Source organism: Acanthochromis polyacanthus, chromosome 4 (assembly GCF_021347895.1).
Source record: "Acanthochromis polyacanthus isolate Apoly-LR-REF ecotype Palm Island chromosome 4, KAUST_Apoly_ChrSc, whole genome shotgun sequence".
Classification (NCBI taxonomy): Eukaryota; Metazoa; Chordata; class Actinopteri; family Pomacentridae; genus Acanthochromis; species Acanthochromis polyacanthus.
Genome location: NC_067116.1, coordinates 25826339 through 25843137, shown reverse-complemented (window position 1 = coordinate 25843137; position 16799 = coordinate 25826339). Strand labels below are relative to the sequence as shown.

Genomic DNA, 16799 nt, shown 5'->3' with positions numbered 1-16799 from the left:
CCGTTAAAAGTGTTGGCAGTAACATGCAGACCTCGTTGAAATTTGTGAGTTGAGGAACACTTTGGTACAACACACTGTTTGAGCAAAACTGACTCTCAATCTTTTGCAAAAAAATAACTTTATTATCTCTCAATAATCAAAATATTACCTCAACATGTACAATTTGTCTACACAGACAATCCTTCACACCAGGTGAATGTACTTGTAACATAAGGTTTTGTGGACGGTTGTGCCCTCTAGTGGATATAATGTGACATTTCAGCAGAACTTCAACATTATAATCTTAATTTGCAGCGTGCAGTGTTTACAAAACCCAGTTTACATACTAGGAATGCCAGTTTTAAACTGATTTTTTTTTATAGCAGATAATTAGCCAGATTAACAATCAATAGTTGGTTCAGTGTTAAAAATAATGAAATATAAAGTGTTTAACCACTAGTTTGACAACACTCACATTATGTATATTTAATTAGATTATGTGTTGTACTTACACAATGAAATGTAGAAGTCCGATTTTTCACTTTACCTGTGGATCTATCACTAAAGAAGAGAGAGAAAGTAAGTACTACCAGCAGAAAGGAATTTTTAAAATCTCAAACTTTGCTGATTCACATGATCTCAACAGGAGGTTCTCTGATGTTTATATGCATCAAAAGTTTTTCATGATCGAGAAAATCAATGACGAGCATTTTGTCTCAGAATAAACGGCTGATGTGATTAACGACTCGGTTTGATTTCACTCATGTTTTTAACCCTCTAACCCCAAATCATGCTGCATACGAGTTATTCCAGATCCAGATACTGATGATGGTGATGAAGCTGACGACGATGAAGACGATGTAGAGGCCGAACAGGAGACGGTCCACCACTGTCCCGATCATCTGCCACTCCTGAGAAGCTTTGGTCCCCTGGAAGTGACTGTCCATCTGCTGTCGGATAGCAGCGAGGTCTCTGCTCAGCCTCCTCAGTTCATCCAGGGTCGGATCCGGACGGTGAGGAGGGGATGAAGGGGGTTTTGTGGAATCATTAGAGACGCTCTGACTCTGTGAGATGTCTGTGCTCCTGGTGCTCTTTACTGGATCTGCCAAGAATACGCATCTTGTCAGGATTTCTAATACATGAAAAATAGCTTGTTTAAGATGGAATGTAAGAAAGTCAAAATAGAAAATATTATTCAATGACCATGGAGGTTGTTACTCAGTTATTTCTTCTTAACTGACTGCTAAATTACATTTCAGGCAGTTTGTTACTACTTGCTTGAAATCAGTTTTTAAAGTTGGCAGGAACTCCTGGTAGCCGTGGCAACAATCGCTATGCTTTACAGCAGCGTGATGCTGATTTCTGGTACATTATTAATTATTTCACAATAATTTGGAACCTTCTACAGTTTGCAGGACACAGCTCAGAATATTACTTATTTTCCACCAGCCTGAGTCAGATTTATCATCTGAAGTACTGCGACTGAGTTTACGGTTAAATAGAGGGACATTTTTAATAGAGATCACCATAAAACTTCCACAGTTTTCAATAAGGCTAATGATTTTCTCCGTTACAAATTTTGTGTATGCATATGAGACATTATATATCTAAAATGACTGATAGATAGATAGATTGATTGATATCTAAAAGCACCCTAAAAAACAGAAATCTGAACATTGGATCAAGCCAGTTTCCATTTTTTTGCGTCATTTTTTTGTTTTGTTTTTAGATATTTTATTTTTTATACGTCATTTCTATTAAAAAAAATAATCTCTATGTCTTGCTTTGTAAATGTGAAGAAACTTGTCAACAGCAAGAAAACAAACTCAGTTGTGATTTTAGTAATATATTGTTAAATAAATCGATCTCTACGCGATAAATGAGCCAATCGCTCAGAACACAAAGAGAAATAAAACTAGGAAGTGGTGTCATTAAACGCTGTGGAATTTGAGAGTTCAGAATAAGATTTCACTGCAGGAGGCTTTTAAAGATCTGTTTCACAATAACTGAAATCTACAGAAGTAATAAATGAAGAGTAGTGAAATAAACACAGAACTGTTTTTTTTTTTTTTGGATGTTTTCCAAAATGTCCTAAAAATAGAAATATATATCAAAAATGACCGAATATGAAGAAAAAAAACCACAATGATTTTGCTTGTAGTTTCTCACTCTAAGTCAAAATGGAGTGAAAATAACAAACACCACCTTAACTTTACCTACTGCAGAAGAGCAAAATGAAAGACACAAAGCTGTCTGTTTCCACACAATCACTGTGTTTTACTGATTCTCAAAAGCAGCCGCAGAGACCTGACAGCTTTTGTGTTTTCTCAGAGATCAAATACTTGCTAGTGGTTTAGGTGAGTTAATAATACTAATAAACATTTATCTGAGCTCATCTGTTGGGCAGCGAAGGTACTGTAGATAATAAAGATGAGATGCTCATGACTTTAAAAGGCGGCTAACTCGTTTTAAGTACAGACTGGCAGCTTCAACACAACACTCACTACCGTCCTGATGTACACATATGATTCATTTAGTAAAAGAAGGGACATTCTTCACATCCACCTTGTATATTATTCTTCATACCGAGATGCTTTGTTGTTCTTTGTCGGCGAGCTGATGTAAAAAAAGAGGAAAGCCACCATTTGAAAAAGGGCAAAGAAGCATCAAGCACTGCTGAGAGGTTCAAAATGAACAGCTTCAACCTACAAACGGAGGGTCTAACGGTCTCATTTTTCATGTCTTATGTTGTTAATGCCACAAAAGAAATAGCAGCGTACCTTTCGCGGATGGGTTGAGGAAGACTGTGACTCTGTTGCTCTTTTTCTCTGGGGTTATACAGACGACAACAGCGAGGTAACGCAACACCAGGACGCTGAGCCAGTGAGGAACTGCACTGCTCTGACTGGAGCTGAACTGGATGTTTGTGATGAGCACCGTCTCCAGCAGACTGGTCACCATCAGAGCCAGGCTGAGAGAGAAGAAAACACCTGCAAACACCAGAAATATTGAGGATTCAGTGCAGGTTTCATGAAATCATCCAAGACTTGATGTCATGTTTGCTTTACAGCTGGACAAACCTGCAGTTCTTCTCCTTGTTTAGACTGTCAGGTGTGACTTTGATGCTTGAAGCGCATCACATTCAAAGCAAACAAACACACTGAAGCGCTTCTATACAGGGTGGAGTCCAGCAGCAGGTTAGAACTTAAGCTGATAGTTTTACAGAGAAGCAGTATCATCCACAGAACTCACTTTAGAGAGTTTATTGGAGTTACTAATTAGTAATTTATGCATGTGGGATGAAATGGGATGATAAATACCTGGAACTCCACACCAGTCAATTTCTATAGAGGATGGAGTCCAGTGGAAAACTGGATCAAGTGTGACAGTCTTGATCAGCCTTGTCCAGACTTTGAAACATCAGTAGCTCTTTTGGCTTTAGTGCATTTTACAGAACAGCTGCATCTTTTTTCAGCAGCTCTCAGAATAACCCGTTAGAGCTACTTTCTAATGAACCCCAGTAAAAAACAGACAGTAAAAAAAAAAAAAAAAAAAGTTCTTCTTTACTCTCCACCTGGCCAATGGGCAGCTTATTGTCATTTTAGTGGCTCTTTTGTTTGTTCTACTGCCAGTACTCAAAGGAGGTAAATTCAATTTGTGCAATTTAAACTGCATCAACATTTCTTAAACAGTTTACTCGTGTTTTTCCTGTTTTGTGAGATTACATAGAAGAACATAAAATCAGAGAAAGAAATGTGTAAATTTACGTGTTTGCTGTAAAAACTGATCAAAGCTGCTAATAATGTGCACATCAAAAATGTTTAATTATTGCAAATGATATTTATTTTTTTTAGATATTTGTGTTACAATTTATTATAATCTCCTTCTTTTTTTAAAAAGTGAATGTAAGCAGTCTTTAAACTTTCTACTAAGGAAATAGCCCATATTAAAAATAAATATACAATAAACACTTTCCATCCTTGACAATATAAATGTGTGAGTTTAAACAGCAGCTTGAGCTTCTGTATCTCCTTATTCATATATTCATGCTCATTCAAACTGCTGTTGATTTAAGAGATCTCAGCTGTCGCTCACTGATTAAAGGCGTTTTCTCCCCGGTGGCAGGCAGCAGGTCGTTCATGATGAGCAGGAAGACGGTGTAGCCCAGGATGAGGGTCATCTTGAAGGAGGAGCGGTCGACGCTCTGTGGAGGCAGCAGGAAGCTGAAGAGGTCCACGGTGATGAGGAAGCAGCTGGGGATCAGGAGGTTCACCACGTACAGGACGGGTCTGCGTCTTAGAATGAGCTGTGGGAAGAGGCACGGGTATAAAGCCTGGAGATTTATATCTGTATATCCTGACCTCTTTCAGAACTCGAATGACTTTAGTTTTCTTGTGTGTTGTCCTGCAAAAGCTTTCTTTTTTTAAATTGTTGTCCAAAATTTCAAATACCAACCGCATCAAAAATCTGTGTTTATAAATGGGAGTTAATTCTGCATCAGTATTTAACAACAGCTTTGTGTTTATTTTCACTGCGTTTGAATGCACATGAAATAGTTATTTGAAAGATGTCTGCTGTTATGTGAAAGAAAAATTATGTTACATAATTATATGTACATTATGGATTGAAAAATGGTTAAAAGGCCATAAATTATATCGATTTACAGAAAATATCCAGTAAAATCACTGAAAAAAGTATTAAATTCCATGTTGAATGTAAAATAATACAGACCCAAACTGTATTAACAACATCAAAAATCTGTATCTTTACAAATACTTATTTCTTCTTACACAATATATAGTTTTGCTCTATTTAATATGCTTAAAGCCTCCTTATTTTACAAATGTTAGCTGTTATTTTTTTGCCATTTTTACAGTTTGTGAATATTGCTGCATTCTAATGTTTAAACTTATTGAAGATTTTCAGAGTTTAGTTTATGGGATTTTGTTTTGCAGTGCAGGATTACATGACCTGACTGACTTAAGCAGACAAAACAAAAACAAAAAGTGCTTACAAAATATTTGATCTCAGAGTAGCTTCCGTCTTCTAGTGCCAGCGTGGAATCGGCTACTCCGATGTCTGTGAGCTCCCACTCCCCGTTAGTCTGCAGCACTCCTCTGGACTCCTGCAGGATCTCTTCAGATGTGCTGCCTTGAATCATCATTATGTCTGTAGCTTGAACAACATTTTAGCAACACAGATGCCCAAAGTTCAGTTTTGTCTCGTATCCACAGATTAAATATTTTAACCATCATTTTAACCTTACCAAAGTGTAGATATGATCCAAAGGTCAGTGAGCAGTTTTGGATATCAAAGGGGAAAGTGTAGATTCCTAACTGGCAAGAACTGACCACTTGGAGTGGTTTATCGTCGTATACATGACCCGTATTTTTTAAGTAGACGTAAGGGATTCTGGGAGATTCGTCCTCACCAATGCTGGAATAGAACAGAATTTAGTTTTGATAATTAATATTAAACTCAGAAGAGTGTTGAATCTTAGCAGAACATGTATTGAAATGGGCATAAAGGGTCCAAAATACTGCCCTGCATTAGGTTTTTGTGATATTTTGTGATATTTTTAGCATTTAAAAGCATCAAAATGGTGTGAACCTACAACTCTGCAATATGAATGTCTGGAACCCAAAGCTTTTCCCGAGGAACAGAAACTCTTTTCGCTCCACATTCTTCCTCCTCCCAGCTCAGTCCCTTGATTTCCCACTCCTGCATTAAACAAAACCAGTGAGGTGTACAGCTTAGAAAATGACTGAACTATGTCACCGCTGAACGAAAAATTATATGAAATTGATTAAAAACATCCTACTGCTGTCTGTATAATTCACAGATTTCTGAGACACTTGATGACAATAAGACAAAACTGAGGCAGTAAGAAGAATTAATGAAATGTTTCATTTAAATCCCATTAAAAATTGTGGCTTTAATTAGACAAACACTTATGACTTCATTCAGGTTTTACAAGTGTTTTAAAAATGTCGGCCTACCAGGACTTACCATAGGACCGTGGTCAGCGTTTGAGTTTTTTCATCCTACAAATGAAACATATTGAAAATGAATGAGAGGATTTATGAATTCAAATTTTCAGACTTTTACAAATAAACTGTGTGCATAAAGCTGTGGACTATGGACACTCACCACTCCTAAAATTCCCACCACAGTGATGCTGATGGTTATATTCACCGGATACGAAAAGCTTTTTACAGGGGGCACCAGATTGTTGGGGAAGAGATTCTTCTCAAGTTCACTGAACAGGGAGGCAGGAGTTGGACTGGAGCAGTTCAAAGCTGCTGTAAAGCCTGAACTCAAAATGACAAACAAACAACATAACTCAAATGCACGTACACAAAAGTGTTCAGGCCAATTTCTGTAGTAGTATGGGCACAGAGAGTTAGCAAATCTTTGTTTTGCTGCTGCACACAGCTTAACATTGAGATAATGGAAGACATTTCATTAGCAGAAATAACAGCTGCTAAAGCCAAAGTCACCTAAAAACTTGTCACACTTTTTTATGCTTAATAAACAGAAGCCATGGAGTTTTCATTTTATCTTCCAACTTGTTTCAAATATCAAATATGTAAAAAATATTTTCATAATAAAAGCAGGAATGAATAAACTCATTAAAAATAATGATTTTCATAAAAACATTTACTAAAACATTAGTTATTATTGTGTCCTACAGCTGCTAATTAGCTTATCATGAGCTAATCTAGTTATTTATTTATTCATTTGGCATATTTAACTTAGTGCAGTATGACACATTTTCAGGATGTTACTGGCAGATAAAAATCATATTAATCTCTTTGTTGAATTCCATGCTTAATATAAATGCATAAAGCAAGGAATTGCAGTCATTTAACAGTTCCTGCACAACTTTAAAGGTAACTGTAGATGTTCACTAGTAGGTGTTTTACAGAGGTGACATCAGTACACAAACAGAAGCAACCATGCGATTCCTAAACTACCAACTTTCAACTACAGCTTTTACCAGATTATCATCTTTGCTTATTTTGTTCATTGTGGACATCTCTTCTCGTCTTACCGTGAAGCAGCGCGAAACAGACGATGATGATCTCAGCAGACCTGACCTCTGCCATCCTCAGTCCCAGCTAAGCCTTCAGTATTACCATGGCAAAGTATCGCAAAGTAAAAAGTCAACAGTCTGATATCAGAAGGAGGCTTTCTGCTTCAGCAACACGTCTGTGATGTGTGGAACCTCCTCCTCTGTCTGGTATTGACTTTGCGTGACTTCAGCCTTTAGGGAATTCTAGCTACATGCACAGGTAGACACAAATCATGTCTAATATCCTGTTCACACATCAGTGTTTGGATTTGCAACAGGTTTTTAAATCATCTTCAGGTGGATGTTTATTGTACAAGTCAACAGCTTTTATTTGTGATAGGTGACAGTAAAGCAAACACAGCCGTGAGCAATGGGCTGGTTGATGTGTCACTTTGCCTCCTGCACGTGCTTTTAGTTTTTAAAGGTATGAAAAAAACATGTGACCTCAATACCTAAACATTGAGAGAAAGTATAAATGACTGTGTTGAAGGCCTTTAAAAAATGACGTGTAAGTGAAGCCTGCAGAACGCACTGTGACTAAACACGACCAAAAGCCTCCGAGCTCTTGGTCGTGCCATTAAACATTATGCAGCTTAATGGCTACATAATGTTTAATCTGTCCTTCTATATCATGCTAGCATGGTAGCGCTTGACAATCAGTATCAAAAACAAACTTATGTTGAGTTGGTCTGCTTTTGCCAGGTATCTCCAGATAAACCAGGACATCAGGAATTAGAATTTTGACTTGGTTATAGCATCAGAAAAAAACAAAGTGTCACCAAAGTGATAATCTAGTTTATCCTAAGAAAAGATTAAGAATACCTGGCTTAACTTTAACTACAGTCTAATAGTTAATGACATGTTTGACTGGATAAGTAAAAACTTTGACCTGCTGGTGACAGAATCACTGAAGTCTTAAAGATGCATCCACTGGGGACTATGAATAGATGTACAAAATGTATATATTTGAATCAAAGCAGTGGATCATCTGATAACCTTATCTCATTACCATGGCTGAAGACACTGTTCACAGTTTGACTTATAATGTAAACACCAATTATTACTGAATCATCTTCCATATTATATATTCCAGAGTGGAATATATATATCAGAAAAAAGTTAATTTGTAATTGTTTTTATTTTTTTCTCAGATATGTGCCTAATGACTTTGATTAACCATAAATTTGCAGAAGAATTGTTTTGAAAAAATAAAATCAGGAAAGAATGTCAGAGGCAGTGTTTATCCTTTAATGTCTTACCTTAAAATGACCAACATTTTTTTTTAAATATAGCTGCAAAGTAAAGGTTTCACACTAAAAATGAATCACTGATGAACATTTATTGGCATTAACTCAATTATTTTGAGGAAACAGATATCCATTTCTAATATATGTATCAAATATGTTTATCTCTATAAAATATACTGGACATCAATAAAAATGTCTGCATAGTGAGCAAGAAACAGAAACAGAAACTTCATTTTATTTCACTTTATTTTTTAGCTTACAGTTTTCTGACCACAACCCCAAAGTTACCCTAAAAAGACTAGATCATTTGTAGGTATTTAAAAGAGATTACAACCAAACCAATAACACGAATATACAGTATAGTATTAAATCCTAAACCAGCAGTGCTACATGTGCATGGTATAACTCAATAAAAAAAAACAGGTCAGAGGCTTTAGCTTGCCTTCAGGTCAAACAAATTTCTTCTTAGTTCTTAGAATTATTTGACATCCTGCGAACTGTAAACTGATCTAAACCTTGGTTCACATCCGAGCCGTGTCCACTCAGGACTGGCTGATCCAGACGCACCACATGGAGATGATGACCAGCGCATAGCAGGTGATGAGCAGCAGATAGATGCGGAAGAGCAGGAAGTCGAGGACGTATCCAACATGGCACCACTGGTCCTGCAGCTCGCTCTCCTTCTGCAGGGAGGTGAGGTGACCGCGAAGGTCGCCCAGGTACTGACAGATCTGCTGCAGTTCAGGCAGAGCAGCTACACCTGGCCAAAAAGTGGAGAGTAGAGGTTTATATCAAACTAAATTAAAACAGGCAGGACTTCACCAACCATTTTTACATTTCAGAAGAGCAAAGCTGTAATGGAATATTTACACATAATGTGTGGGTGTAGCTGGTGTATATAACTGAACCATATGACTAACACACAATTACTGCACTAATAATTTACATAAAAAGTAATATGGAATATTGTTGGCACTGGAGGCTTGATTAAATTTCACCAAAAACTGCCATCAAATGACTACATAAGGTCATCAACGATAGTATCATCAGGTATTGTCTCTGCAGTCGAAACTGCACTAAACCGAGAAAATTAATATTTATCGATCTGTCCATATGTAAATAAAACAAAGTCATATCCACATTTTACATTTATTTTTGGAAGATATATTAAAGCTCATAGAGCTACGGAAGATTTATGGGGTTGATTACTTTTGACTGGACAGCACTACAGAAACCAGTTCACACAATACTAAAATCTTTTATAGTTATGACAGTTTCATAAATTTTAATAGTGCAACCCCACTTAAGAAGTCCTTATCTAAAGCAAGCTGAACATCAGAAGGACATGAGCCTGAAATGTATTTATAAATACTGTTGCTGGTGTAACACTGTCCCTATAAACTGTATTTGTGAAGCCAAATTGAAATATATACAGTACGAGTCAAAAGTCCAGACACACCTACTTGTTCTTGGGTTTTTCTTTTTCCTTTTTTCTATTTTTTTGTCTTTCTCGAAATGACTGATCCTCACCTCTTTAATTATCCATGACCTGTCACTGCTCTTTACTCAGTTGATTAATTCTTGTCAGAAAATAGATCGTTACAACAGTCAGATGATGAAGCTGGCTTTAATTGTCAACAGTGCAAATCAGTCATCAAAGCAAATGGTGGGTAGTCTAAAACATATTTACTTTGTTTACTTGTTTGCTTTTTTCCACGACGCAATTCCATTTGTGTTATTTCATGGTTTTACATCTTTTGTATTGCTCTGCACTATAGAAAACAGAAAAATAGAGATAAATGTGTCCTTTTGACTGGAACTGAACACATCACAAAGCTGCTCATCTTTTAAGAGGGTCTTTGAGATAAAAGATGGATAGAAACAACACTGAGACAAGTCATTCATAAATTGGTGATTCATTGTTGCAGGCTATAGAAAAAATGCTGCCAGATTTTCTACAGTAAGACTTATCCTTTTATTCATTTTAATAAATGACCTTACGGTACATTCAGTACCCATAGTGAAGTCAGATTGTTGCACACTGAGTCTGTTTGATTACCTCCATTGCTGGCTGGTTGCTGGTCAGGAGCTCGGCTGGTTGGTTGGACGATCTGTGGGTCTGAGCTGCCGTTGGAGCTTTCAGGTTTGTCCCTCTGCGATAAAGAAGGAGGCCGGATGTCGTCTGGCCAGCGGTAGCAGATGAGGTTGGCTATGTGTTTGAGGACAACCACCCTCACCCAGCTTGGAACCTCCTGGTACTTCATGGAGTTGTGGTGGAGGACGTTGGTGATGATGACAGTCTCCAGCAGACTGATGACCATGAGGGCCAGACACACTGAGAAATAGATGCCTGGATGTGAAGCACAAACATTCAACAGGTCAAACCTTTGAGCCTTTAAAATTCACCTTCAAGACTGTGGTCTGTTTTGAAGCAGCTGAAGTTTATAACTCTGTTAATCCTCTGTATTGTCAGATTGCTAAATGGCATTTATGAGCCTATCCTCCAGGCTTGTTGATGTGCTATGTACGGCAGCACCTATGATGGGAGTGCCGTTGGCTGTGCTGGGCAGCAGGTCGTTCATGATGAGCAGGAAGACGGTGTAGCCCAAGATCAGGGTCATCTTGAAGGAGGCCCGGTCGACACTGTGGGGCGGCAGGTAGAAGGACAGAATATCTATGAGCATGAGGAAGGAGCTGGGGATCAGCAGGTTGACCACATAGAGCACCGGACGCCGCTTTATGACCACCTGGTGAGCAACAGAGGCACATATAGTTCAAGGTTCAAGGTTTCTTTATTGTACCAAATGGTAAAATTGTTGTGCAAAAAGGAACTTGGCACGGTGATCCTGTTCAGATAAATGAGTTTTGATTTTTTTTCATTCCCTTTGTTTTAGCTCCGTCTTTGCTCTCTCCACTCCTAAGATGAACCCCTCGATCATTAGCTACTACATTCTGCACTGCGTTTGTAAGACACTGTAGTCTTTAGCTGTTTGGCACAGAGAAGGTAGTCTACTGTGGGGTTTTAGAACTGCACAAAGATACCATTAAAGCAGTAAGAGAGAAAACAAAACAATAAGATGAACTGCAGATGTAGGGCAAAACCAATTCAATTTAATTTTATTTACATAGCGCCAATTACAGTTCACATTGTCTCAAGAGGCTTTACAGAACCCATATGGTCAGAATCCCCAGAGCAAGCCTTAAGGCGACAGTGGCAAGAAAAAACTCCCTTTTAACAGGAAGAAACCTTGAGCAGAACCTGACTCGTATGGAGGGACCCATCTTCTCAAGACCAATCCCTTTTCGCATTGTTGTCACCTTCGATAAATTATTTTAAAAATATCAATTATAGCAGTGTAGAAGAATATTGTCATTTTGGAAAATAGACTCTTCTTCCTCCACCTCCACTTTAAAGACGTCATATGTTAAAATTTAGATTTTCTGTTGCCTAAAATCAGAGCAAGGATGAGGTGCAGAAGTCTAGTTTCCTCTCAAACTTGAATTACATTATGCTGAAAGGTTATAATGAAATTTCTGCCCAGTGACACCACAAAATGCCTCCTATCTCAGCTTTGATATAACTAGTTTTTGTGTTGCTCTAAGTCTGTTATCCAGATTTTGTTTTTTTTGAAAGCTGCTACATTTGTAGAAAGCTATGCAGTAAACTCAGTGAAAGCAAGTTTTTCTGACCCAGAAGGTGATGATGTCCCACTCGTCAATGCCAAACTGAAGGATGGACGTCTCTCCCAGTATGTCCACCAGCTCCCACTCTCCACTGGCTTCCAGGTAACGTTTTGAGTTTCTAGACATCTCTTTAAAGGTCAGAGCTGGACTGACCCTCACGTCTCGTACTGAGAAAGAGAAAAACAATCAACTGTTAAGTGGTGCAACAGACAGACAGACAGACAGACAGACAGACAGACAGACAGACAGACAGACAGACAGACTCTGTATATATTTGCATTCCCTGTGTTTACCCACTGTCCAGTTGCCTTTGCGTTCAATTTGTTTAGCAAATGAAAGGGCTTAATGTTTGTGTGAGTATGTAAAATGTTGGGAGGCCTTTTCTTACTGGTGTGCATGTAGGAGCCAAATGTAAATGTGCAATTCTGTACGTCGAAAGGAAAACTGAAGATCTCCAAGTTGCAGGCAGAGACGAGCCGCAGCATCCTGTCCCAGCGGATGTGACCTGTGTGGTTGGCGTAGACGTACGGACACGCCTGGGAAACATCGTCATCCACACTGGGAGGGTTGGAGGTGGAAGAATCAGGAGATATTAGAGGAATGAAGGGAAACACAATGACAGATTACTGAGCTATTGCCCTTAATGAGTATCTTCGGCCTCAACTTTGCATGCTTATAAACAAACTCTAACGGGGAAATTTCGGACAATGTAAAACTCAACTAGAAATACTGCAAACCAATCTGAGCAGGAACTGTAGCTAGTCAACCAATCCCCGGCATATCTGCTTCCTTTCTGGTTCTGAGAAAACTTGTGAGTGTTTGGCAAGTCCTAGATCTTTGTACCTTTTGAATCAACTTGTGGAACATGTAGACTCCAGATCTCTTGGACATTATTTCTCACATAACATTCAGAGGAGGAGCACAGCTTGGCGCAACTCTTTATATCATTTTAACCAAAAACCCTGTTGACCGTGATACCCCTCAGGATGTGTGATGCCCCTCCTGATGTTACCTCAGGAACTGATGACTCTGCCGCCACTTCAAAGAGCCATGTTGCACCTGGTTCATGAGTTTGGGTTGTTATTTTAGTATCTTCAGATCATTAATGCATCGGGTTTATCTGCACCTAGCTTAGATTGGATTTAAGGATGTTTAACTGGTCCCCAGAGTGTTAACAAGTAGGAGGTGTGATCTCATCTCTGTTCAGACGAGCCACTTAGTGCTTGAAGGATTTATTGTGCTGATTTAAACCAGGAAAATATGCATTTGCTCTTTTCTTTCAAACAGGAAGTGTCAGAGTTATGGAGTAACTGATGTACAGTACATGCGGCCACAAGTCTAACATTTAGTTTGTGTGTTTATCATCTATAAAATCCTTTTACAGTTCAACTTACAACTCGTAAACAATGATGTCTGGAGACCAGAGCTGCTTCACAGGAAGAGAAACCCTGGTGACGCCATCACACTCATCAGGGTCCCAAACCAGGAACTCATGGTGCCAGTACTGCCACGAATTAATGAGAGACAATGCACTGTAAAGCTCCCAACATACCATTAAAATAGTGCCTGTAAGTTCGTAATGTATGTATGTCTGTTCACATGATACATTTGGATCAGATCACATTTAATGACAGGGTATCATGTATTCACTGCTACTTACCAATCTGAGCCACAAGAATGTAGTGAGAATCTGGGTTTTCTCATTCTGAAATACAGTGAACAACAGGCAGACCTCATATGATGCTGATTGCTACCACTTAAACTAAGTTAGATGCAGCATTTTATAACAATAGCAATACAACACGTGTAATAATCTGTAATATTAACTGAATGTGTTATCATTTTATTCCATAAATCTGCATTTAATGTGTCCCTGTCAGACAGTCAAGGTCCTTTCAGAGCTTTACATCTGGATTTTAGTGTTCTCTGTATATTCCTTAAAGTACAAACTAAGAAGCTCACCACTCCAAGGACAGCGTACAGGGTGAAGGAGATGTTGGTGATGGTGGGATTGCTGAGATTTACGGCCGGCCTGAAGGGCTGTAGGTTGAACACATCCTGCATGGACTCATAGGTTGGACCGCTGTGACCTTCTTTACAAGTCAGTTTACTAAAACACACAGACGCTGAGCAGAGAGACAATGATTATAAGAACCAGTAACTGTTACTTTTAGTTCACAAAATGCACTTTAATCTCTCCTGTGATCAATGATTTTGATAAAAATAAAACTGGTAAGGCTATAAAAGTCCTCGCCAAACAAATGATACACTTTGCAGTTGCGTTTGCTTACAAATGGTTCACTTAAATATCGGATGAAATTAGCCAGAATTATTTGTAAAAGAAATTAGCTTTGAATAATGATTGCAACATTAAACTGGAGGCCACACTGCCACTTAAACTAATTTTAATTTAAATGTTGAAAAATCCATTTTGATAGTTGACAGTTATCAAAGATATAATTAGATTTTTTGAACAAATTTCCCTGAATGTGACTTCCTCCTTGAATTTTCTGAATGATTCCTTTATTTTGAAATCATCACACATCAGGACAATAACAGAAAATGTAACATCCATATTTTTGAAAAACAAGGATGATTTTAACCAGAATCTAACAGGACAAAATGTTATAACAAATGACAGAACCTTTTCATTTAGCTAAACATGCATCATGGAAACTAAGTCCAAACAACAAAGTAGTGAATAAAAGCAGATTATTATTACCTGACATTAAGAGCAGGCCGGTGATGAAAGTTTGCAAAGACGGACTCATGCTGGACATTACTGATGGACTAATTATTCTCTACAACCACCGATCCAAAACTGTGCAAAGAAAAGCTCCTCCTGGCTGTGGATATGCACACACACACACCTCCAATTGTTCTTGTTACTTGGAGGGACACTGTAATCACATTCATTCTCTGGAGACTTAACACCACCTTCACCACAGCTGCAGCAACTCCAACCAAATCCCAACTGTAAATATAAATCAAGATAAATCACTTAGTTGGAACTTTTAATTTCTCACCAGTTTTTATTTTGTGTCCTGTAACATACATGTCATTACATGCGGACTGTATCACTGTAAATACACAACTGGGCAAATTACAACGGTAGATCTGCATTTAATTAAACAATAAGAATGTAATTAGATTTTTTGGGGAGAAATTTGTAAAAATTTATAATGCAATCATTCACCGAGGCAGGCTGTTTATCTCCGTTTGACCACAATTAATCCTCACAAATCGATAAAAATGAGTACAAATGCAAATAACCCCCCCAAAAAACAAAATTTCTGGATGTGCAGATGGATTATAATCACACACAAGGCACCACAGAACTTGTTGGTTCGCACCTCTGGTAACTAGTCACCCATTTTATTTTTCAACACCTCCACCTGCAGGGATTACAGTCTGTTCCTTTCAGTGTTGTGTACTGAGCTGTTGGACCTTCAGTTTGTGTTTTATACTCTTTTAGAATCAGAAGAGTATCAAAGATCAATAGTTATCACACAGCGTTGGGATGTGTGGAACCTACAAAGTCCTTCTAAAAGGTAATGCATCGTATTTTAAAATGAAATTTATTTCACAACATATGCCATGTTAAATCACTTTACATCGTAAGATAAGGTACAGTAAGTCATGGCCAAATTTATGCAGAGAAATCCAAATAATCTAAAGTTTTCTTTGGATTCTCTTTGATAGCACTAGGCAACATTTGGGAGAAAGCGAGGCTTTGTGTGATGTCCTTTTAGTTAGAACTCTTTTGTTGTTGTTGTTTTTGTTTGTTTTTTCATCAGAGAGAGACTGGTTCCTGTAGAACTGCTACATCTTGACAGCCATCAGTAGAAGCCCTAGGGTTTCAATAGGGTCCTTCGGCACCGTCGGGGCTTGGACCCTAATAAATGAATCCTTGTAATTGGAATGTAGCTCAACAATGAGACTGTGATGCATTCATTCATATTTTAGATCCAGCAGGTTTAGTCATATGTTAAATAACCATTAATAAAATATAGAAAAGAACTAAAAAGCATGAATGTTTTTGTGATAAAGACACATGAGCGTCAATGATTCCATTATTAAAAACCTAAATTAAAGGAATCAGATCAGAGAGAGAATGGTCTTTACATGTGTATGTAGATTTTTGTTCACAACTTTGTTTTGTTCAATATTTTCATGTCTTTAGGGGCCTTTAAGGAACACAGTTTTCCAGGAATAGTGCAAGCCTTGTGCCCTCGAGAAATCCATGTGCTTTTCCTCAAGTATATTTTGTTGATTTAGTTGTGTTTATTAGCGAGTGGTGGCATCGTTGCTCACTCCTCCCTTGTTAAGGGGACTGGATCTAAAAATTGTGCTATTTAACCAAATATGTCTTCCATCACTGTTAAAACAAAACTCAATTTTGATTTGGTGTTTTTTCCCAATAGTGGGTTTTGTTTCAGCCTCCTTTCATTTACATTTTATCTCATGTAGTTAGTTAGTAAACTTCTGTAAAAAATATCGTTTTATTCTTTCACAACTGTTGTTTAGGAATCAAAATGTAAAACTTCAACAGGAAAATATGAGGAGTTTCATTTCAAAATAACCAAAATCTGGCAAGTTTTTTTTTTTTTAATTAGCTGATAAGCATCCAATATACAGATAGTGTGATAGCAGTGGTTGACATTGTGAAGATCGTCTGATCAGCAATGTTCACTTCAGGCTGTTGAAATTTCATGCAACTCTTGACAATAGCTTAAATACAATTTCTGAAAATTTTCATGTCTTGTGCCATATGAACACTGACAAAGTCTGAGCTTTCTCATTCTATGGGTGAG

The 16799-nt window shown here is 37.9% G+C and overlaps 1 protein-coding gene across 1 annotated transcript; it reads right to left on the bottom strand.

The window, feature by feature from the left end:
* Window positions 1-417: 417 nt before the first annotated feature.
* Window positions 418-14372, bottom strand: LOC110967043 (uncharacterized). Its single transcript, XM_051947657.1, is given in 15 exon segments — window positions 418-1081; window positions 2760-2969; window positions 4075-4285; window positions 4994-5154; window positions 5246-5415; window positions 5594-5700; window positions 5979-6023; window positions 6130-6238; window positions 8869-9061; window positions 10361-10651; window positions 10838-11048; window positions 11992-12152; window positions 12374-12543; window positions 13380-13489; window positions 13948-14372. Coding segments are annotated over 15 exon segments (2565 nt in total). The 5' UTR covers window positions 14050-14372; the 3' UTR covers window positions 418-767.
* Between the last annotated feature and the right edge of the window lie 2427 nt (window positions 14373-16799).